The sequence below is a fragment of the Sinocyclocheilus anshuiensis genome, unplaced genomic scaffold (genome assembly GCF_001515605.1).
Source record: "Sinocyclocheilus anshuiensis isolate Anshui unplaced genomic scaffold, SAMN03320099.WGS_v1.1 scaffold1143, whole genome shotgun sequence".
Lineage (NCBI taxonomy): Eukaryota > Metazoa > Chordata > Actinopteri > Cypriniformes > Cyprinidae > Sinocyclocheilus > Sinocyclocheilus anshuiensis.
In genome coordinates this window covers 564,933-588,553 of record NW_015546123.1, presented here as the reverse complement: position 1 = coordinate 588,553, position 23,621 = coordinate 564,933, and the positions used below count along the sequence as shown (strand labels likewise).

Genomic DNA, 23,621 nt, shown 5'->3' with positions numbered 1-23,621 from the left:
TATATATATATATATATATACAAACCAGACAGATTGGGAAATTTAAGAAAAAGCACCGCACATCAAAACAGCTGTGATGTGCTTGTTTGTTTGTTTGTTTATTAACTTCGTTTATTAACTTTATTTCGTATGAGAGGCAGAACTTAAACTGAGTCTGAGAAATGTGTCCTTGAGAAGAACCATAAGTGAAAGCAGACGAGTGAGTACTTCAAATTGCATCTCCAGAGAAACTCATGCTTTTAGGTTGAAAGCAAAGCATTTTAGATGCTGGCCATCCTGAGAGATGCTTGTAGCAACTCCAGTATTTTCTTCACATACACTCCAACACAGAGTTGCATGTGGAATGGGTAGTGTGGTTAAATTCAACAAAATCACACACCATTGAGATATGAAGTGATTGACTGCATTGGCCTGGTACCTAGAGCAAAACCTGTGCCCAAACACAAACCCTGTTGCACAGTGAGGAAGAAACATTACATCATGTTTCTTCACCATAAATATAAAGTGAATGTATAAGTGCTCTTACAAATAGCCAACTCAAAGGGCAAAACATTTACTAGGAAGGAAAATAAAAAAGGTCAGATTCAAGCTGATGTTTCATATTATAAGTTGGGTTAGAGTTTAATTGAATGGACTATTGCACAGGCCTCCTGATAAATTTGTTCTGCATCTGCATCATTTTATCTGACAGACACACAAGGGCATGAAAATACTGCAATATGAAAATAGATAATCAAAACGAACATAGAAAATGACCAAAAAAACAAACAAACAAAAGAGCAAAAACAAATGCTGTATAGTACAACAAATGCACATAGATAGATAGATAGATAGACAGACAGACAGACAGACAGACAGACAGACAGACAGACAGACAGACAGATGATAGATAGTAGGGCTGTGCGATATCGAATAAAAATGCGATATGCGATAACTCATCAAATAATGCGATATTCGATATGCGATATGATGTCACTTTTTGTGAGAAGAAAGCACCCCTACAACAACTTCTGAAAGTTAACGGTAGTGTTTTACTTTAGCATTACAATAAAATGTCATTTTAACATTAGTGTAATCATTTTAACATGAGTTTAGGAACTGAATAATAAAAAGGAAAAATACAGCACTGCTTAGTATTCACTCTATGAATTCAATATGCACTGATTCTTATTTAAAGGGGGGGGGGCGTGGCAGAGTCTTAACTTTGATAAAGAATATCTCTTTGGTTTTGAGACTTTAGTCTTTGCAACTTCAGGGATCTTATCTATGCACAATCAGCTTGTAACACTCCAAAGAGAAAGGAAAACTTGAAATCGCATCATATGACCCCTTTAAGCTATAAAAGTAATTTAGGTAAGAGCAGTGAGTGATTTTCTCTTTGTCTTTTGTTCATGGCCCCAAATATTGCAAGCCGTAGCGATATGCATATTGTGATATGTACATTTGCGATATTTCGATAAATTGCACAGCCCTGATAGATAGATAGATAGATAGATGTTATATTAACAAAATATCATCAAAATGAACAAAGAAAGTGGAAACAATGTACACAACAATAAAAATTCTGTTGAGTACAACAAATACATAAAAACTCAGACTTTTAAATGAAGGTCAGGGGAAAAAACGCAGGCAGTAGCACAATGGAACTGCCACCAACAGGACCCATCGTTCCCTCCCAACATTCTGCTCCATTACATCTGGGCAACAGCCTAAAACGACAGCACTGATTACCAATACTGACCCTGAATACTCAAGTCACCTCTGCTCTGAGAGAGGACAGCGCAGGGACTGCTGAGCACATAATCTTGATTAAGCAGTGCTGGCAGACTTCAGCTCTCGGGTGAACTCAACAGTTCTCAGATCAGTCTCAGCACGGGTTGTTTTCATGTTGTGCAGATGCTTTCCCAGCAAGGTCAACTGCTACTCTGAGAGAGACAGATGAAACATAAAACTGAGACAGAAAGGGAAAAAGTTTCAGTTGAAACCGTTATTAATTTTTTATCTCAAAGTATGCCATTACTGTCTCAGCAGTATTATAGGCAATAGATCTAATAGAGCTCAATTTGGCCGAGCGATGAGACATCAACAACCAGCATTACTATGCTGTGTTAGAGCAAGGGCTGAGGAAAAAAACGGCACACACTGTGCTCACTGCTTTCTTGAAGCAAAGTAAATAATCTCATTTCATTTTCTTAATTTTTACATAAAATGTCATTTTGACTATGTGCATTAAGCTAAACTTTCAATCCTGTTGCCCATATTACTATAACATAAATGATAATACTGTACACATATTTCTTTAATTTACGGGAAATATGTGTGTATAAATAACTACAAAGCAACATTTAACCCCAAACTAGCTAGCGATAGCTTGCATCTCTATTACTTCCAAAACTTTTTATGCAATTGTTTAAATGCCTAAAATGCAAAAATTCTATTAATTTGCTAAATAAATTGAAATAGAAATTAAAACAGCTTATACAGTATATATTTCATATAAATTTATTTTTTAGCTTACTTTTTAAGTTTCAGGCTCTATTTTGTGCCCTATTTGTGGAAAGTGACCAATAATAATAATAATAATAATAATAATAACAATAATAATAATAGTTAGTTAAAAGCAGCATGGTTTTCAGTGGTTGTATAGGGTCCATATACATATATGTATGTATATATATATATATATATACAGGGGTTCACATACAGGTGCATCTCAATAAATTAGAATGTCGTGGAAAAGTTCATTTATTTCAGTAATTCAACTCAAATCTGTGTGCATTGAATTTATTTAATACACGAGTTTCACAATTTGAGTTGAATTACTGAAATAAATGAACTTTTCCACGACATTCTAATTTATTGAGATGCACCTGTAAGTGGTGCGCAGGTGCGCATGCGCGACCAAAATAAAAATTGCGTGGTGTAAATAAGTTCAGACCGCTCATTTGTGTACCGACATGGTTGACAGCTGTTAATGCACAATTACCATTTTAGATCGACAAACCGTAATACTATATAAGATTTCTATTCTAACTGAAAGCATAAATCTAGGATATCCGCTGCCGTTTTCAAAGCACAAAGTAAAACTGTGACATTTCATTCGTTCATTGCTGACGCTCTTCACTCTGCAGCGCTAAACACAGCAGCGCATATACTTACTTGCCGGCAACACACCAAAATAAAAGCTTGCTGGTTTTAAGTTTGAAAATGATAAAAATTCATATATTTTAAAAAAGTAAATATGAGCATTTTATTTTTAAGTTTACTATAAAATAATTGTATTTGTATTTAATACTCCCTTTTTAGTTTAAAACACAATAGTATTATCACACTTTATTATTTTGTTCATTTTATTAAAAAAATTAATAAAGTGCAATAATATTATTATCACTATTATTATTTTTTTATAGTTATATTTAATGGGTCACACTATGTGCAGTATGAGGACCAAACCAAATCTCCAGGTGCTCTTTTGCTGTATATCACTCCTTACAGCAGGGACTTTAGCATTTCTCATCAGATCTTCCATCCAGGTGCTGACCAGCCTCAACCCTGCTTAGCTTCAGAGAGTAAAGGAAAAAGGGTTTTGTGTATGTGTGTCGCATGCCTGCAATCCCAAATGAGGCTCTTTGAACATCTGAAGAGAGATAAACCTTAGTAGATCCGCACTAACTGCAGAAGGCAAGAAAGCCCTCCGTTCAACAGATTTATTTATGTATGGATCTGTGCCGATGCTCTCTGTGCACCTCTACAGATCACATGTGTTCAGGGACTTTGATTCTGACTGGTGGAGTGAAACTTTAAATGTTCATCATAAAAAACAGAGAGGCTATAGACTGGGAAATTATCTCCTGTGTGAGCTCACATCTTCTAGGAGGGAAAAAAATCAATGGAATCAAAGGGTAAAAGAAAATTAAATGTTCTCCTTCTATATTATTTCATAAGCCTTCTTGAAACAAAGGCAGAAGTAGTGAATGTTACACTTAAAAATACACTATATACTGTAAGCTTTATGTAGTCAGATTAGATTCTCTTTCAATTCAGTTTGTAATACAAGCTTTTAGCTACTTATTAAGAGCATGAATATCTACTGTACGACAGCTTGAATAGCGGAATGCTGTGATCTCAACTTCACTCGATCTGAGCTTGGCAATGATGATAATGTTTGTGCACAGTCCAGTCTCAGTTTTAGCTTATGATGGGTTGTAAATCTGTAAAAATCACTAAAAGTAAGTATAAGGAAACCAGAAAACATGTAATTGTGTAGCAGCCAGTCCTGTCCTACTATAAGCACTTCTGAGTGGAAAAAAATGGTATTCTGAGCTTTGAATAAGAAATATTAGAGAAGACACATTTTAATTTGCTATTCAATGAAAGTAGACTTGCTTTTTTGATATTCCTCCTAGGAAAGGGAAGATTTCATCTGCCTTTGGCAGAATATGTGGTCAAGGAGATTACTTTGATTCCTAATAGGAATATCAGAAGCACTGGTGCTTTACTACCAAGTGAACTAAAATATAAATAAATAATAATAAGTAAGAATATAAGTCATTTTACATGATCGGTAGTACTGAATACAGTCTCTTTGACTGACAAACACTCGCACGTATATAAGCATGTGCACTGTGAAGAACACTCATGGCAATGCAACTGCAAGCAAGAGCAGTCAAATGTACGTATATTATGTAAACAAAGTGTGTTTTTATTAAGTGAACATAAACTGGTGGAGCAAAAATAAAATATCAGATTTGTACACTGGACCATAAATACAGTCGAACAGACCTGCCGCTATCTATAACCGTACGTCATTAATATTCATTAACCAATAACACTGACCAGAATGCTCAAAAACACTCACTGCTCACTACATATATACTGTTCAAAAATTCGGGGTTAATAAGACCTTTTGTTTTTGAAAAACAAAAAAACAAAAACAAAAACAAGGATTTAATTAATTATTACCAATTATTAATTATACCAAGGATTTATGTAATTGAAAATACTGTAAAATAGTAATACTGTGAAATATTATTACACTTTAAAACTTTTTTATTTATTTATTTAAATATATTTTAAAATATAATTTGTAATTTTTTCTTGTGATGGCAAAACTGAATTTTCAGCAGGCTTTTACTTCATTATTCAATGTCACATGATCTTTCAAAAACTATTCAAATATGCTGATTTGGTGCTCGAGAAAGATTTCTTATTATAAATGTTGAAAACAGTTGTGCTGCTTAATATTTTTTGCAGAAATCTGATACACTTTTTTTTCAAAATTTGATAAATAGAAAGTTCAAAAGAACAGCATTTATTTAAATTATAAATCATTTGTAGCATTATAAATATATAATATTAACAATAATGTTAGATAACTAAAAAAAACGTCCTTTTGGTTCTATTGCATATATTTTGTTTTGCTTGTAACGGGTAAAATGTATGGATAGAAGATTTAAATAAAGGAGTATACTGTATATTCACTAAAATATTGGTATTGTTCTTAATCCAAATAATATCCCAATGATCAGATCATAGATTCCCTGTCTCCTACACTAGCTAACTGATAGATTGAGATTTGTAGTGGCCATGGGAACTGGACTCTAATCACAACGGAAGATTAGACACAACGCGTCTATGTCAACCTCACACCTCACGGATCTACCAAGCTGGCAGCCGTTTCACTGAAAATCTTAGAAATTGTATCTAATCTCATTAGAATGACAGCACACAATACAGCACTCACCCTGACACCAGAACCACAGACAGCACAAAGCAATGACACAAACACAACAGAAAGAAAGCCTGCTGTTGCCAAGTGAGTGACATGCAATAACATGTTCAGCTTTTTCCCTGTTGGCTCAACAGAGACTTGAACATCCAATCTGCCTGAGCTCCACTTTCCCCCTCTGCAAACAAATAATGTAATAAAAAAGCTTTTATTCACCCTCATTCCTTATTTATCCCCTCATGAGCAAGAGGCAGGCAGGTGGAGTAAAGAAAAGAGCGGGAAATGACATGCTGATAGGCCGCTATGATGACACGGCATCTAAAAGGTCATTGGTGACGGCAGTGCAACATCATAAATATCCTGCATCCCCAAGTGCCCTTACGATCTATCAACCCTGTGTGTTAACTGCATAACTGAAAAACATGAACTTGAAAACCTCAGATATCACACACTAAATCCTGCAGAGGTTTGGATCGATACCAGAATTTTTGGCTTTGTTACAATAACAGCCTCTGGTTTTACTGTATCGATACTCAATAAATAAACAGCCTCTGGCAACTGATGAAATTAAACTAGGACTATCTATATTAATAATTTGCGAATATTCTTGTCATTTTTAGTGTTAACATTTAGTTGTTAGAACATATTCTGATACACCAAATACACAAAATGATGATCTTTAAAAAAGCATCATATGACCCCTTTAAAGTAAAGATTTGGTAAGTAAATTTGACAGGTTGTTTCATCTTGCATAATACATGTCAAAGCTTGAATCTCATACATTATGAAGAAGGCATTAGCATAATATTATCATTAATACAGACTTCAACATTTCTTGTAGATACATGAAACATTAAATAAAATGCAATTCAGGACTCAAAGAGGGTAATTTGTACACGGACAACTGTAAAAAAAAATCATGAAACTTAGTTATGCTAACACATCTCAGCTCACTCTATACTTGTTCTAAATTCCCTATGTATGTTTATAGGGGACAGACTTTTATTATGAATGTGTGCCGCTAGTTGATGTGAGTTTCCGCTATTCCGATTTACTTTCACTTTCACTAGCCGCTTGCTCCGCCATTTCTTCAGGTGTTAATGTGCGTGATTGAATAAAGACCACATTTAACACTTTGTGGCCATAAGTTGTACAATATCCAATCCAATTGGAGCAATGTTGTGCCATCTGCTGTGAACAGTTAAATACTTCAGATAAAGAGTTGAACAGTGCCCTGTCTCTTGTCGCACTTCTTACCCGAGTCCCGTGGTGGATTAGCATCAACACCCCTACCGATCTATTAGTCCCATTCATCTGGTCCTTCGAGCCGGATGTTATATTCACTGCAGTGATATGGAGCAACAGAGCCACCTGTGGTCAGACCGAAGGCTACTGCAGTCTCATCTGTATTGGTTCTATGCAGTCAATCCGTTTTGCAGTTCTTTAAACTGTTGTTTTCACTTGCAAATCAATGTTCACAGGCTTGCAGTGCTTTTGACCGTCTTTTGGCGAAAAAAACGTGCCAAAAGTGTAAGCGCGGAAAAATGGAAGTCAGAAGCATGCAGATCATATTTATTTTGCGTTAGCATGAAGCTGCAGTTTCACAATACATGAATTACACTTACGAATAACAGTAAAATGCTGCAAATAATTTTTTCTTGCGCTTGAAACGCGATTTACACCTTTACAAAGCTTCTCTTGCGCATGCAAATTTAATTTACGCTTACAGTCTTATGTACACTTCCACAAATATTACCCTGCGTATGCAAATCTTTTTGACGTCATTCTACCTTCATACAAAAACAAAAACATTGGTGTAACTTTGCACTTCAGACTCAAATGTGAATGGCTTTAAAAATCGTATATAGCCTAGCAGTAATTCAGTTGTCAGTGAGTCAGTAAGTCAGTGTCAGTGGTGGACGATGATTGTGCTGCGGCATTTCCTTTTCGGTAGAATGGATGCCTAGTTCCGCCACTGAATGAAAAAAAAAAGTAATTGGTAAAAATGTAAAAAGTCAGTTCTGACTTTTTTATTCTCAGATAAACTCGCAATTGCGCGTTATAAAGTCAGAACTGCGGTATATAAACTCGCTATTGCGAGAAATGCTAGATATAAACTCACAAGTCTTTTTTTCGCAGTTGCGAGTTTATATCTCAAAATGTTTACTTTTTTCTCAGAAATGTGAGATATAATCTCGCAATTGCAAATTAAAAAATCCTATGTGTTTTACTCTAGAACACCCTGGCTGGACTGCGGGGTGATGTTTGATGGTTTCAGTTTTATGATGTCTACCACTGTCAGCTTTTCTTTACTTTCTGTTCTAAATTCCCTATGTATGTTTATAGGGGAAGGACTTTTATTATGAATGTGTGCCGCTAGTTGACGTGAGTTTCCGCTATTCCGATTTACTTTCACTTTCACTAGCCGCTTGATTTGCCATTTCTTCAGGTGTTAATGTGCGTGATTGAATAAAGACCACATTTAACACTTTGTGGCCTTAAGTTGTACAATATCCAATCCAGTTGGAGCAATGTTGTGCCATCTGCTGTGAACAGTTAAATACTTCAGATAAAGAGTTGAACAGTGCCCTGTCTCCTGTCGCACTTCTTACCCGAGTCCCGTGGTGGATTAGCATCAACACCCCTACCGATCTATTTTGGTCCTTCGAGCCGGATGTTATATTCACTGCGGTGATATGGAGCAACAGAGCCAGCTTCATTCCCCTGATACAACGCACGCTGTTCGTACACAGTCGAGAGCACGCCAGCTTTCCACACGTCTGCAAGCTTATGATGTAGCCTTGCCGAAGTCTCTCATACCAGACCATGTGCCTCAATACAGTTCGTACCACCGACCAAGGATGGATTCTTCAGCAGCGCAGTTGAACCTCAGTGGACAGGCCGAGCCAGTCTCGACTGTGGAGCAGCTGCCCATGGGTGATCTATCGCTGGTGCAGTATGGAGAAGGTTCCGCTATGAGTCATCAGTTGGATGTTGACAGTCATCCTAGCTCTTCAGTAGCTCCTCCAGGGTATCACAGCCCATCCGAGTGTGATTCATTCAGCAGTGGTGATGCATCGCCCACGTTCCAGGCGGATGTACAAGCCAGAGCTATTTCACCACCTGTGGTCAGACCGAAGGCTACTGCAATCTCATCTGTCCCGCTTCCATATTTAGGCCAGTCATGTCTAGCTCAGACGGCCCACATCGATATTTCTCACCAGTCCGCTTTGTGGCACATGACACAAGCTACCCCTTCTGCTGTATATAGTACTAATTTGCCATACCATGGTGTTCCCCCCTTATCTGTTCCATATGTAACGCGACAGCAGGCGGTTCTGTTCAGCACAGCAGATCCTGCATGTCAGGTTACCTCATCACTGCCACATATCGTTACATCAGTGAAGCTGCCTTTGACCACTACAACGTACAGACCCCTAGTGCCCCCTGTATATCAGTTACAGGCTCACGTGCCAAGCCAATCCACACGGCAGTCGTTTGCTGTGTCCGACCCGTATCGCCCTCCGCTACCGACCACTGGGTATCACCCTGCTCAGCCTCCCGTTCAGACTCCTGTGCAGCCCTGGTATCCCCCTTCAGTGGTTCACCAGCCACCACCTCCTCTTCCGGTTTACCAGCCTATGCCCGTTACACCCCCGCTACAACCAGTTCCTATTCCAGCCTTGCCTAAGCTCGTGAATGATAGTGAGAGGGAGTTCACAGACCTGAAGATGGCCTTGGATAATCTTCTCAATCCTCACACAGAGCTTACCGAGCACTATAAGTACAGGGTACTGATGGAGCAGTTGGTTCTGGAGGAAGCTAGGTTGATCGCCCAAGCATGCCGTCATCATCCTGCACCCTATATGGCAGCAATGATAGCGTTGCAACGACAGTATGGCCAGCCTCATCAACTGGCACAAAGCGAGATCGCAGCCCTGCTGAATTCACCTGATATTAGAGTTGGGGATGCAAAGGCCTTTCAGAGTTTTGCACTCAATGTTGACTTGCTAGTTGGTATGCTGATGTCACTCGAGGGTCCACAGGGGCGAGAGCTCTCTTGTACGGGGCATGTCGACAGACTACTCAGTAAATTGCCCAAACACTACCGAGACAGCTTTATAGAGCACTTACAGTTGCGAGGCCGATTGCACACTGACAGCCTCAACCCATATAACCTGCATGACCTTGCTGACTGGTTGAAGGTGAAGGCGGAAGCGCAACGTTTATCGTTCAAGATGGTGCAGCGCTACCAGACCGAGAGAGTACAGGTCACATGTAGGGATCGGCAATCTGTTCCTAAGCCCCAGACTCGATCCACTGCAGTCTATCATGGCAGTGATCAGCCCATGGAAGCTAGCACAGGGCAGTTTGTCTTTACCGCTGCTGCTCATGCTCAGTCATCAGCCATGAGACTGAAGCGTTTGTGTCTGTTCTGTAAGAGTCAGGAGCATTACCTGTCGCAGTGTAGCAAAATTACTGAGTGCTCACCTGATCAGATTCTAAAGTGGATAAAGGATGGAAAAAGATGCTGGAAATGTGGGCGCACAAGTCATAAATGGGAGGAATGTACGTTGAGGAAGCCCTGCAGGGACTGTGGTAATATACATCTCGGAGTCCTGCATTCCATTGCCCAGGATGGTCCTAACAGTGTGCTGCTGACAACATCTCACGAGCGAGCATATCTTACTTCTCCTAGTTTGACGGGTCGTGTGTACCTGAAAGTAGTTCCAGTGCTTCTGTGGAGAGGCAAGAGGTCGGTTTCGACCTACGCTATTCTGGACGATGGGGCTCAGCGGAGTATCATCCTTCCTGCAGCAGTCCAGCAGCTAGGCATTGAGGGAAGGGAAGAGATTATGGCCCTTCGCACCATCCGACATGACATCACAGAATTGAAGGGGCAGTCAATTGACCTGCTGCTTTCCTCGCAGTCAAGGCCAGAGGAGAAGCACAGCCTTAAGGGGGTCTTCACCGCGCCTCTCCTCACGCTAACCGAGCAAACGACAAGAGACAAGAGGCTCCAGCAATGTTATCACCATCTCAGAGGGATCCCCATTCCATCTTTCGATAACCCCTAATTCCTAATTTTAATCGGGTCCGATTATCCGTCTCTGATTACCCCAAAGGAGCCCATCAGATTGGGACCAGCGGGCGGACCAGTCGCTGTACGCACGCAGCTCGGTTGGGTCCTCCAGGGACCAGATGGATTGCTCCCACATCAGGTACCTTCCCCGCAGTGTTTGTTCACTTCTCTTACACCACTGCGAGACCCTGTCTATCAACATGTCGAGCGACTCTGGCAGCTCGATGTCCTTCCATCTCGCAGCGAGAAAGTGATAACTCGGTCTAAACAGGATCAGATGGCTGCAGACATGTTGGAGACCAGAACGCGACGAGTAGAAGCTGACGGAGTCTGGCGCTACGCTACTCTACTCCTTCATGCTCCAGACGCTCCACCGCTGAAGGAGACTATCTGTTCTGTCCAGCCTCAGGAACACTGAGAAGCGCCTGAGTAGAGACCCCGAGAGGGCTAAGGTGTATGAAGCCGAAATACAGAAGCTCCTTGTCTCAGGGTATGTCGTCAGGGTACCACCAGAAGGCCAGCAGGTAGACGAGGACAAAGCGAGATCGCAGCCCTGCTGAATTCACCTGATATTAGAGTTGGGGATGCAAAGGCCTTTCAGAGTTTTGCACTCAATGTTGACTTGCTAGTTGGTATGCTGATGTCACTCGAGGGTCCACAGGGGCGAGAGCTCTCTTGTACGGGGCATGTCGACAGACTACTCAGTAAATTGCCCAAACACTACCGAGACAGCTTTATAGAGCACTTACAGTTGCGAGGCCGATTGCACACTGACAGCCTCAACCCATATAACCTGCATGACCTTGCTGACTGGTTGAAGGTGAAGGCGGAAGCGCAACGTTTATCGTTCAAGATGGTGCAGCGCTACCAGACCGAGAGAGTACAGGTTACATGTAAGGATCGGCAATCTGTTCCTAAGCCCCAGACTCGATCCACTGCAGTCTATCATGGCAGTGATCAGCCCATGGAAGCTAGCACAGGGCAGTTTGTCCGTACCGCTGCTGCTCATGCTCAGTCATCAGCCATGAGACTGAAGCGTTTGTGTCTGTTCTGTAAGAGTCAGGAGCATTACCTGTCGCAGTGTAGCAAAATTACTGAGTGCTCACCTGATCAGATTCTAAAGTGGATAAAGGATGGAAAAAGATGCTGGAAATGTGGGCGCACAAGTCATAAATGGGAGGAATGTACGTTGAGGAAGCCCTGCAGGGACTGTGGTAATATACATCTCGGAGTCCTGCATTCCATTGCCCAGGATGGTCCTAACAGTGTGCTGCTGACAACATCTCACGAGCGAGCATATCTTACTTCTCCTAGTTTGACGGGTCGTGTGTACCTGAAAGTAGTTCCAGTGCTTCTGTGGAGAGGCAAGAGGTCGGTTTCGACCTACGCTATTCTGGACGATGGGGCTCAGCGGAGTATCATCCTTCCTGCAGCAGTCCAGCAGCTAGGCATTGAGGGAAGGGAAGAGATTATGGCCCTTCGCACCATCCGACATGACATCACAGAATTGAAGGGGCAGTCAATTGACCTGCTGCTTTCCTCGCAGTCAAGGCCAGAGGAGAAGCACAGCCTTAAGGGGGTCTTCACCGCGCCTCTCCTCATGCTAACCGAGCAAACCTACCCCGTTAAGAGGCTCCATCACCATCTCCACCATCTCAGAGGGATCCCCATTCCATCTTTCGATAGGGTCCAACCCCTAATTTTAATCTATCCGTCTCATCCGTCTCTGATTACCCCAAAGGAGCCCATCAGATTGGGACCAGCGGGCGGACCAGTCGCTGTACGCACGCAGCTCGGTTGGGTCCTCCAGGGACCAGATGGATTGCTCCCACATCAGGTACCTTCCCCGCAGTGTTTGTTCACTTCTCTTACACCACTGCGAGACCCTGTCTATCAACATGTCGAGCGACTCTGGCAGCTCGATGTCCTTCCATCTCGCAGCGAGAAAGTGATAACTCGGTCTAAACAGGATCAGATGGCTGCAGACATGTTAGAGACCAGGACGCGACGAGTAGAAGTTGATGGAGTCTGGCGCTACGCTACTCCACTCCTTCGTGCTCCAGACGCTCCACCGCTGAAGGGGACTACGGAATCCGTTCTGTCCAGCCTCAGGAACACTGAGAAGCGCCTGAGTAGAGACCCCGAGAGGGCTAAGGTGTATGAAGCCGAAATACAGAAGCTCCTTGTCTCAGGGTATGTCGTCAGGGTACCACCAGAAGGCCAGCAGGTAGACGAGGAGTCGTGGTTCATACCACACCACCTCGTGCAGCATAACTGCAAATATATAGGTTGGTCTTCATGTTCCTTTGCATACCAAGGTGTCTCTCTTAACCAGCAGTTGCTTCCAGGTCCTACCCTTGGTGCCTCACTAATAGGAGTCCTTCTCCGGTTCCGGCAGTAAGCAGTTGCCATCAGTGGGGATATACGTGGCATGTTCCACCAAGTGAGACTCCTACCCGAGGACAGACCCCTTCTGAGGTTCATTTGGAGGAACATGCGCCGAAGGGACCCGCCGGACGTCTACGAATGGCAAGTCTTGCCTTTCGGGACGACATGCAGCCCCTGCTGCGCTACCTTTGCGCTGCAGATGCACATTCGCTGCCAGCGGTTCGGGAATGAGGAAGTGTTGCAGTCCATAGAGCGAAGCTTCTACGTGGACAACTGCCTACTGAGCCTTCCCACTGCTGAGGAAGCCAAGCGACTAATTGACCAGATGAGGCCTCTCTTAGCCTCTGGGGGCTTCGAGATCAGGCAGTGGGCAACGAATGTCCCCTCCGTTGTCCAGCACCTACCAACTAATGCTCGTTCAGAGAACATCGAACTGTGGTTACAGCAAAATCATTCAGACCCGCTGGAGCCGGCTCTTGGCTTAATGTGGCACTGCCTAGAAGACAGCCTAGGCTACAGGCATCGTGCACTAGCAGAGCATCACCCGACCATGAGGTATATCTATAAGGTCTTAGCAACGCAATATGACCCCTTAGGATTCTCCGTTCCCTTCACCACCCGAGCCAAGGTTCTTGTCCAGAAGCTCTGGACCAGACCGAGGGATTGGGACGATCCGAATCTTCCCGCAGACCTGCTGGAGAAGTGGAACGTGTGGGAGAAGGAGTTGCCTGATCTCTGTAGACTCAAGCTTCCTAGGTGCCATCTTCCTGCCGACTTTGATGTGGAGAAATCAGGATTAAGCCTACACGTGTTTGGCGACGTATCCGAGGTTGCTTACGGATCGGTGACTTATCTCCGTGCCGAGCAGCACGGTAAGATCCACACTGCCTTCATTATGGCTCGCTCGAGGGTAGCCCCCAAGCGGCAGCTGTCAATGCCACGCCTCGAGCTGTGTGCAGCACTGACTAGCGCTCAGCTTGCACAGTTCCTCAGACAGGAGCTGACCATTGCCATAGAGACAGTGACATTATGGACAGACTCGACTACAGTGCTCACCTGGATCCAGTCTGAGTCCTGTAGGTACAAGGTGTTCGTCGGGACGAGGGTGGCGGAAATACAAGAGTTGACTGAGCTCCACTCTTGGCGGTACGTTGATTCCTCGAATAACCCGGCGGACGACATTACCAGAGGGAGGACGCTCATTGAGCTGGCGAACTCTGACATGTGGAGTCGAGGCCCAGGATTCCTCTGCGAACCACCAGACCGATGGCCAGCCAAGCCCCTTGTAGAATTGGAGCAATGTTGTGCCATCTGCTGTGAACAGTTAAATACTTCAGATAAAGAGTTGAACAGTGCCCTGTCTCCTGTCGCACTTCTTACACGAGTCCAGTGGTGGATTAGCATCAACACCCCTACCGATCTATTAGTCCCGTTCAATACTATCAAATGCTGTGGAACTGAAGCCCATCGTGTTATATTATTGAGTACAGGTTTACAGTCCGCATATTAACTTGTCCCTTTTTCTGTGCATCTGGGAAGCTGTCCAGTGAACACGATATGCATGATGGGAGGCAGGGAAACATTGGCCTGTGTCCCTGGCAGTCCCTACCGAGACACAGTCCTCATCCTACCCTGTTCAGCGTTATCATAACCAGACATGGCAACAATCAGCTTGTGAAACAGGAGGTGGCGGCTAGAGGCTCCCTATGTGCGGTGAAAGAGAGTTGGAGGGTATCTGAAGGTTGAGAAAGAACAGTCAGGCGTAAGTATTTATTACATTCAAGAGGACTGATTTTGACACTGAATAATGAGTCATGTTTAAATGATACTGTCGGAAAAAAACTAGATGCATTTGTTTATATAAAGTCAACACGAAGCTGCATTCAGGAGACTCCATTTATCCATCTATTAATATTTAAACTACTGTTCAAAAGTTTGAACAGTATTCAAGGTCAGTATAAAAAAAAAAACTTTTATTCAGCAAGGATAATAGTAAGAAATGTTTATGCAAATGATTTGTGAAGGATCATGCGACACTGAAGACCAAAGTAATGGCTGTTGAAACTTCAGCTTTGCCATCAGAGGAATAAATTACATTTGAAAAATATCAAAATAAAAGAATTTATTATGTAAGATTTATATTAAAACATTATTTGAAATTATAATAATATTCTATAATATTAATGTGTTTACTGTATTTTTGATCACATTAATGCACCCTTGGTGAGCAGAAGAGACTTCTTTCAAAAACATTAATCTTACCGACCCCAAACATGAATGGATAAGTATATTTATTTACTACAACGGATAACTATATATGCACAAACGTTGTCTGAATAACAAGTTAGTGTATTATTAGGGTCCATCAGAAACACACTCTTCTAAGGAGGCATAAACACAGGACATGCTGATGTGTTCAAAAGCTGCCCCCAAAAAAAAGGAAAACAGCATGGAATTACAACACAGCAACCAAAGTCCATTGGCATATAGACAAATATTTAAAAATAGCATTGCAGCCCTTCAATATGGTAGCTGACAGACATTCAAAAAGACAAAATACATATCATAAATAAATACAGTACACATATCTTTAATTGCACAAAATCACAAAGAGTTCACACAAAAGAATTCTAAGGATTATGTTAACAATGAGAACATTGCTCCCAGCAGGTAATCTGAAGTACGGCAGTAATTGTCTTTAAACTTACCATTGAAGGAGGTGCTGCTGAAGAAGCACTGCTATTAAGGCAATGAATCAGACACAACTTTTCTCAGTTTGTCTGAGAGCACTTTTTAAATTCACCCTCTATAAAACATCCCTGACTCAAATATTACAATTCTAAAAGATAAAATATTAAAAAATTTAGATTTAGAAAAGATCTAAAGATTTTGTCTTTCTTTTCTTTGATGTTGAAATGTTAAGCAACTTGTCCATGTTGGCATCTGCCTAGCTTCTTCGAAGTGACAGATCCAAACACCATTTGACTGGACATATAGCCTTTAATTATTTGCATTTACCATTGTATATTAGTCATTACCCACCAATTGAGAACCACTGGACTAGTCTAGTTTGTCAAAGAACTAGTCAAACTTACTAATCAACAGCTGGTTGGTGAATCCCAACAGTACCACAAAAAATAACTGTATCTGTGTAACATAAATGTATATCCTAGGATGCATATAGGGTGAATAAAACTTGATTTATACACAAATAAACTACCTTAAACTTAAGTCAGTGTGTCTAACCTCTTGAGGTGGTCACATGTGAGAAGAACTGAGATAAGAAAAATAACTGTCCCACCGCTACACCCTTCCAAACCCACCGTTACAACACTCTAGGGACATGGCAGCATTTATCAGGCAGCCCAAAGATCTGAGGAATTGGCACATCTTCCCCCATTCCTGGGTAAACGGCCTCACTTAAAATCATTTAACACTCTAGTGAGCATGATACATGAAGTACGCCCAACTGTCATCCTGTAGAAAGTGTGAGAGTGGAAGAGGAAAAGAGGGAGGGAGGGCGAGACGAAAGAGTCCATATTGACCTGCCTTAAATGTTTTTTATTTTTTCAGCACCTGTCACATTGTATTGTGTTCACATTATACAGCATGTTTTCTAGTGGGTGATACTGATGAGGAATGACTTGGCATAGGCAGCGCGCGCGTGTGTGTGTGTGTGTGTGTGTGTGTGTAAACCTTTAAGAGAAAACCTGGCTGAACTCCGTGTCTGTCCTTTGAATTAACTAGATGAGATCCAGTGAGATTCAAACTATTTCAGTTCAACAGCAAGCAGCAGAGGTCACAGCAATGATGCATCGTTCTCGTAAAATTCACTGATCTGTAACCTTCGCTGCTTAAAGGAGTCAGCATGGCAGCCTTTCTGTAGTAATGCAAATCACATGTGGACATATGAATGTTTGAAAGGGGAAATCTATTGCCATAAAAGGCACTTTTAAAATAATGCTCATATTTCACTTCAATCTAATGAGACTGTATTTTATAAGCTCTGACTCAAGTTCAAGAAAAAAGAAATAAAGGTTTCTATACGCTTCCCAATTAATGTGACAAAAAGAGGATTGGCATTAAAATGCAGTGCCTGAGGAATTTAATACAAATATATTTTCATAAAGTTGTGATTTTATAAAATTTTTCATATTTAAAAAAAAAATTGGCAACCTTAAAGGGATAGTTAGCCCAAAAATAAAAATTCTGTCATTATTTACTTAACCTCGTGTCATTCCAAACATGTATGACTTTCTTTCTTCTGTGAAACACAAAATAAGATCTTCTGAAGAATAAAAGTAAGTGTGGTCCAGTGATGTTTTGACAAAATCTTTAGTGTTCCACAGAAAAAAAAGAATTTGATTCAGGCTTGGAATTACATAAGAGTATGGGGGTAGCATGCGTCAAAAAAGTTGAAAATAAAAAAGGGATGAACATAGCTATTTTTAAAATGACAAACAGGCCAAAACGTTGTTTTTCACACATCAAATGAAGCAAAAAATCCAGAAATGATTTTTCATTTTGCCAGCCAGTTGAATAAAAGATGTTAAAGAAGGACTACAGTGGATACAAGCAATTTAGCAACAAGATGATCAGAATGCCTGTGGAATCGGACATCTGAACATGTCTGAAGCTAAATTTACTTTGCAGATTTCATTTTAGGTAAACTAAAATCTCAGTAGAAAATGAAAGAGATAAAGTCATTGTTAGAAAAAGCCTTTCTTCAACTGAAATACAGAAAAAAATTGCACTCCGTGTATGTTTCAATGTATGATGCAGTGCGTTGCATTAACACAATGGATGATAAATATATACTGACGCAGCCTTCAATCAAAAGAGAATTAAAGAAAACTTTTGCACGGCACTTAATGTCAAAATGGCTGACCCACAAACTGGAGATAGACAAACTTTTGTTACATAATGCATGCAGTGCTTTCAAAATTGAAAGGGTCTTGTTGTCTTTGTCTCCTAATGGTACTTAAACAGGTACCTTGAATGTACAGCACCATCTACTCCAACATACAGAAATGCACTCATTTAGCAAACAGCTTGTACTGAGAAAGGAGCAAAACACTGGCCTATAGCTCATTTAGTTCAGTTACACTGAGCTGAGCGTGGAAATTTCCTGTTACTGCTTGGATAATGAAAACACAGGGTGCCTAATGTCACAATTAAGCGTGTATGTGCAGATGGTGTGCGTTCCTCAATGCTCAGCTCTGACAGCGCAAATAACTAGCTACACATTTTACATTTTTGATGAGACCCTCTCAACACACTTTGACAGCACTGCTTGAGCAAACAAAACAGATGTGCAAACAGTGTCTTTCCATGATTGTTAGCATAGGTTTTTTAGGGTATCTCTGAAGGCCCGACTTAACAAGTGTTGAGTAAGAAGAGATTTGTTTGATATGAGACAGGCTTCAAAGACTATAATGAGTTCAAGTATTACAGAAAACATCAAAAGTGTGCACAATGGCATTAATTTTTTTTAAGTAACTGTTCTAAGTAATTTCAATATATTTTTTTAAAATAAACTACTATTAATTAAATAATATAAATAGCATATACACACCTCAGTGTCGTTATTGTTAACAAACTATTAAAAATAATTTTCAATAAAGCTGAAATAATATAAAATATAAATATTACATGAATAAATCTAAGTCTACCTTAGATATACTGACAAAATTAATAGCAAAATAGATTTCTGTGATACATTTACTGTATGTTCAGTTATATGGAATAAAAACTTAACTACCTGTTAAGTAACTATACTTAACTATACTGTCTTAACTATTTTTGGACTATTAAACTATACTCAACATCATTTACTTATTTTCACATTATCTCATCTTGAGGGCTTTTTCAGCAAATATTGATTTATAATGTTAATCGTGATTAATTTAATTGATTAATCAGCATATCCTGCAATTAATTTGATTAAAATGTGTAATCGATTGGCAGCGCTAGCTAAAACCATTCAGTCTGCAGTTATCTGTGATTGTAAAGCTGAGTCTGAATAAGATCCAACTCCAACTCCAACTGTCACACAGATACTAAAGACTGCAGTAAACAACAACAACAAAAAAAAACAGTGGTTTTATGTCTCTGTTCAGTGGTTTTAAACCTTGAAGATAAAAAGTCATAGTGTCCAGATGAACATCAATCTGTTACACATTTAACCTGCATTTAGTGATGTGATGCCTCTAAGAAAAGGAAGGTAACCTTAGCCCAGAGTTCAGCCGATGCTCCATCCATTACAGACTCTTTGACCTGGGTTGTTACTCCACAGATAGATCTCTCAGCGCTCGCCAATGACAGGTCACATCATTACTCTGCAAACTTTGAATATGGATGGCTGCAAACTTTTGATCGCTCTCATTAACCCAACAGGCCTAGGCAGACAACAATGTGGCAAGCAGGCTAATGATTTCTCTTGGCCTTGAACATCTCTGCCGCCCCTCCAGGGTCACTCCACAGATAGAACAACAGACTGATGAAAGAGGGGGAGGCGGAAGAGCAGCAAAGCTTCCAGCTGTTTTCATAAATGCTTCGATTGCTTTGTCCAAATCAGAGTTCAATCCTAACCACCCCCCCAACCCCCACAGGTCGAATTTCTTGGAATATTTTGCCAGATGTTAGCTGTCCATGTTGGACCAGCAACAAACCAGCTACCAGCTGAAGATGGTAAAGCTGGTTTTTCAAACTTGATGGTTTTCAGTAAGCAAATAGCCAGCTTGGACCAACTAATGCCTATAGCTTAGATTTACTAATAACAATCTTAGACCAGCTAGAAACCAAATATCACGTTCGACAAACACAGATTGTGTGATCATATGGACTGTTAAAAGCTCTAGTGTGAAAATGTCCTACACAAAAACACATATACACACTAACCTGGTTGATGATATAGATCCCATAGTCAATCTTCTGTCTGCGCAGGACTGGGTGCAGGTAGTGAAGCCAATATTTCAGGTGGTTGTCTCTGTGCCTGAATGGGATGATGATGGCCACCTTTTGTTTCGGCCGGCAGTCCGGAGGAGTGTATTTCCCCCCTTCGGTCACATTAGGGTTCTCTCTCTGCACCCGCTCGAGGGTTATCTGGGAGCTGAATTCGATGAGGAGACGTCCCACTGCAGAGAAGAAAAGAGGCTCAGTGAGACTTTATAAGAACTTCACATCAGAGTGAATTTGGGAATGATTATTACAGTTAGATTATTACAATTACAATACAATCATCACTAGCTATCTGTCCAGCAAAGGGAGCGCAAAATGTTTTCTTTGACTCCCTCTGAGTCAAATAAAGCAGTTGAGAAGTTGAGACAACCAATCAATAAAGCAGAATAAGGCTTGATTACATGTTCACACAAAGACTTTGCAGGAGTCTTAACAGTAAAAGATTTCGCTACTACACCTAGCCACAATCTAATCCCTATTTGCTGGTGAACTGACATAGTTTTGGGCGCAGGGAATTCTACAACACTCATTAGCAAAGGAGTCTATGCTGCTACTGAATATGTATAGAGAGCCATTTTTAGGTAACAGCATTATGTTTTCTCATCTGATCATAAAGATGAATTCTGTCTATAAACATCTAACGCATAGCAAATCAGCTATTTTAATCAAATCAAATATGGTAATGAAGAAAAATATTAAATAAACAAGTCTAGATTAGACACAAGTGTGCTACCTTTTAAGGACGATTGCGTTTCTTTTATCAAGCAAGTTTTTTTTCCACGATCTGTAAATCAGCAAAAGCAATGGTTCCTAAACTGGGGTCCATAAAGGATTTCAAGTGGTCTGCAAGTTGATTGGCTATTAACTTGGGGTGAAAAATAAAGCTAAATTAACCAAATAATTAAACTTGGCAAGAAGCACTGAATTAATTTTAACACTGAACTGAATCAAATTAAATAAACTCATAGCACTGACCTAACAAACTGGGTTAAAATTAATTTGTAATAAAGTGTTTCTGTTGTGTCACTGAAGTTGTATGATTCTTGTGAAATACAGTGAAACTTGGTCGATTTGGTTCATTTATGTTCATAATCGAAAAGTAGAAGTAGCAATCTAGCAAAATTCTGGAATGGTAAACGTGAGGCTGTTTCCTTGTGGTGCACAAAAAGTCAGTACCATATTGGCTAAATGACAAAACTGATTTAATAATAATAATAATAATAAAAAAAAGTCTCAGTCAATACTGGATATGTAGGCCCATATTAGATTTTTATTTGTGCCTCCTATGTTTTCATAGATTACCATAACTACCATCTAACACTCATTTGAAGTTAATCTGTAAAATACTAATAATTTAAGAACAGTTAAATGTAACCTTTAAAAATCTCAAAATGGATTTTCAATTTTTAAACAGTACATTGTGCTACCTATTCTCCTGAAGCATTTCAAGACTTTTTTTACAATTTATTTAGAGAAAATAGAACCATATATTGTTTATCAGTCATGAAAATACATGAGACATGAAAATAATTATCACCTTCTCTGTATCTGCAATATTTTAGATATTAGAGTGTCTCTCCTGTTTCAAAATAAAAAGAAATTTGCACAGAGAAGTGGTTCATCACCCTACAACATTTGAGAACCACGGCTCTAAAGTGTACTACCGTTCAAAAGTTTGGGGTCAGTAAGATTTTTTATTTTTTTTTTAAAGAAATTAATACTTTTATTCAGAAGTTATGCATTAAATTGCATAATTTGTTTTGTGCTGTTTTTTCAGCACAAAATACATTTCATGTAAATTGTAATAGTATTTTACAACATTCATATTTTTTTACTGTATTTTGATCAAATAAATACCTTGGTGAGCGTAAGAGGCTTCTTTCTCTCTTTTTTCATAAAAAAAAAATCTTACCGACCCCAAACTTTTGAACGGTAGTATATAATAGTATGCATTTCATATACAAGTGTATACAGTGTAATTAACTATAACTACGCCATGGACAGCAGTTATAAAAGATCTAACATCAAGCACCTCTGTGAAATCTGACCCTTCGACACCTGGAAGTGATGGAGCTTACAGCAATTGAGCTGACCTCGGCAGCAGCAGCAGCAGCTACTCAGTTACCGTCACATAATTTAGATGTGAAGTACAGCAGCTTTGTGTAAACATCTCATGGCCTGCTCCTCTATTTTGGGTGGCAGAGGACAGGTCTGGTTAAAAATACATTTATAGTTGATTGTATGCAAGGCCTACTGCTGCACCTGCGCTCTGCGCTCTTTTCCCTATCAGCCACATCATTAAACTAAGCAGCAGCAGGTCAGCAGGGTACAGCACGGCTGTTTGCGATTGTAACTGAGACATTGTTCCTGTCCAGAGATAAAGGTACTTGTCCTTAGAGAACCTTCTGTATGCAAGAGCAGTGTGTTTATTTCTAGCATTCAGTCAATCAGATACGTTGACCGTGACAATTTCATAGTCAGATGTATATAATGACATTACCCTTCTGTGGTGTTCTGCTATCTTCATCCTGAGCTCACTTGGATTGTTTCCATAAATAAGTTGTAATTGGCTGCTCCTCATGAACACAGAGAGATAGAACGGAAGAAAAAAGCGTTGTTGTGTCCACTTTTTATGAGATGCAGCCACCAACCTAATTACAAGCTCCTTCTTTCAATAAATCCAGTGTGTGGCATCACCGTGTGCTGTTCCCCTCTATCTCTGCAAAGGTCCCTTTGAAGTGATCTCTACAAAGGCTCACTGGATCCAGCTACTTCTAATTACCAATGTTATGAGTAAGGCAAGCAGTCAAGTGGCATGCGTGGAAGGGAATGGCGAGAGAATGGTCTAGAGCAGCGGATCTCAAACTGGGGTGTGCAGACTGACCACCAAGGGTGCGCGAGAGAATGATTTTGATGATCTGTGTGCAAACATGCAGGCCCATCTCACTAAAAAGGGTAGTAAGTAGGGGTCGACCGATTATCGGCGCCGATATTAAGCATTTTTATGATTATCGGTATCGGTCATTTTCAAAACCGATTCGCCGATAAAATAACTTAATTTTGAAACGCGCTATTTGGCTCTGATGCAGCCTGTCAGAACTCACCACTCTGTGGCCTAAAGCAGTCTCCTCCCACCACCCATCTGATTTGCTGGGAGTCATGAGTCCGACCAATCAAAGTGGAATTCACTCTCACTCCGAAAGCGCTTGCTAACTGGAGCTGCTTCAGTGATCACGCATCAGTTGTCTCTCAAAGGGAAGGCAGCAGCAGACGTTGCTTAAGTTGCAATAGATCCCAATCCACTAACGTTGCACTGAAGTTGCAAAAAACCTCAATATTATCTATGATTTCCGCGATGCGGAAAACGCGGACGGAATCGCGGAATCCAGTCATATAAATGGAATTTACTGTATGAATTTACTGACGCGGAATGTCACGGAATTTGTCAAAGTTTGGATGAAT

The 23,621-nt window shown here is 40.6% G+C and overlaps 1 protein-coding gene across 2 annotated transcripts in view; it reads right to left on the bottom strand.

The window, feature by feature from the left end:
• The window catches only part of LOC107700994 (beta-1,4-galactosyltransferase 2-like), a 117,398-nt gene that overhangs the window by 37,218 nt on the left and 56,559 nt on the right, over nucleotides 1–23,621 (bottom strand). For both annotated transcript variants that reach the window (XM_016502875.1, XM_016502877.1), the window contains one exon: nucleotides 20,100–20,335. In XM_016502875.1, the coding sequence (XP_016358361.1) occupies nucleotides 20,100–20,335 (236 nt within the window). The remainder of the gene's footprint in view (nucleotides 1–20,099; nucleotides 20,336–23,621) is intronic.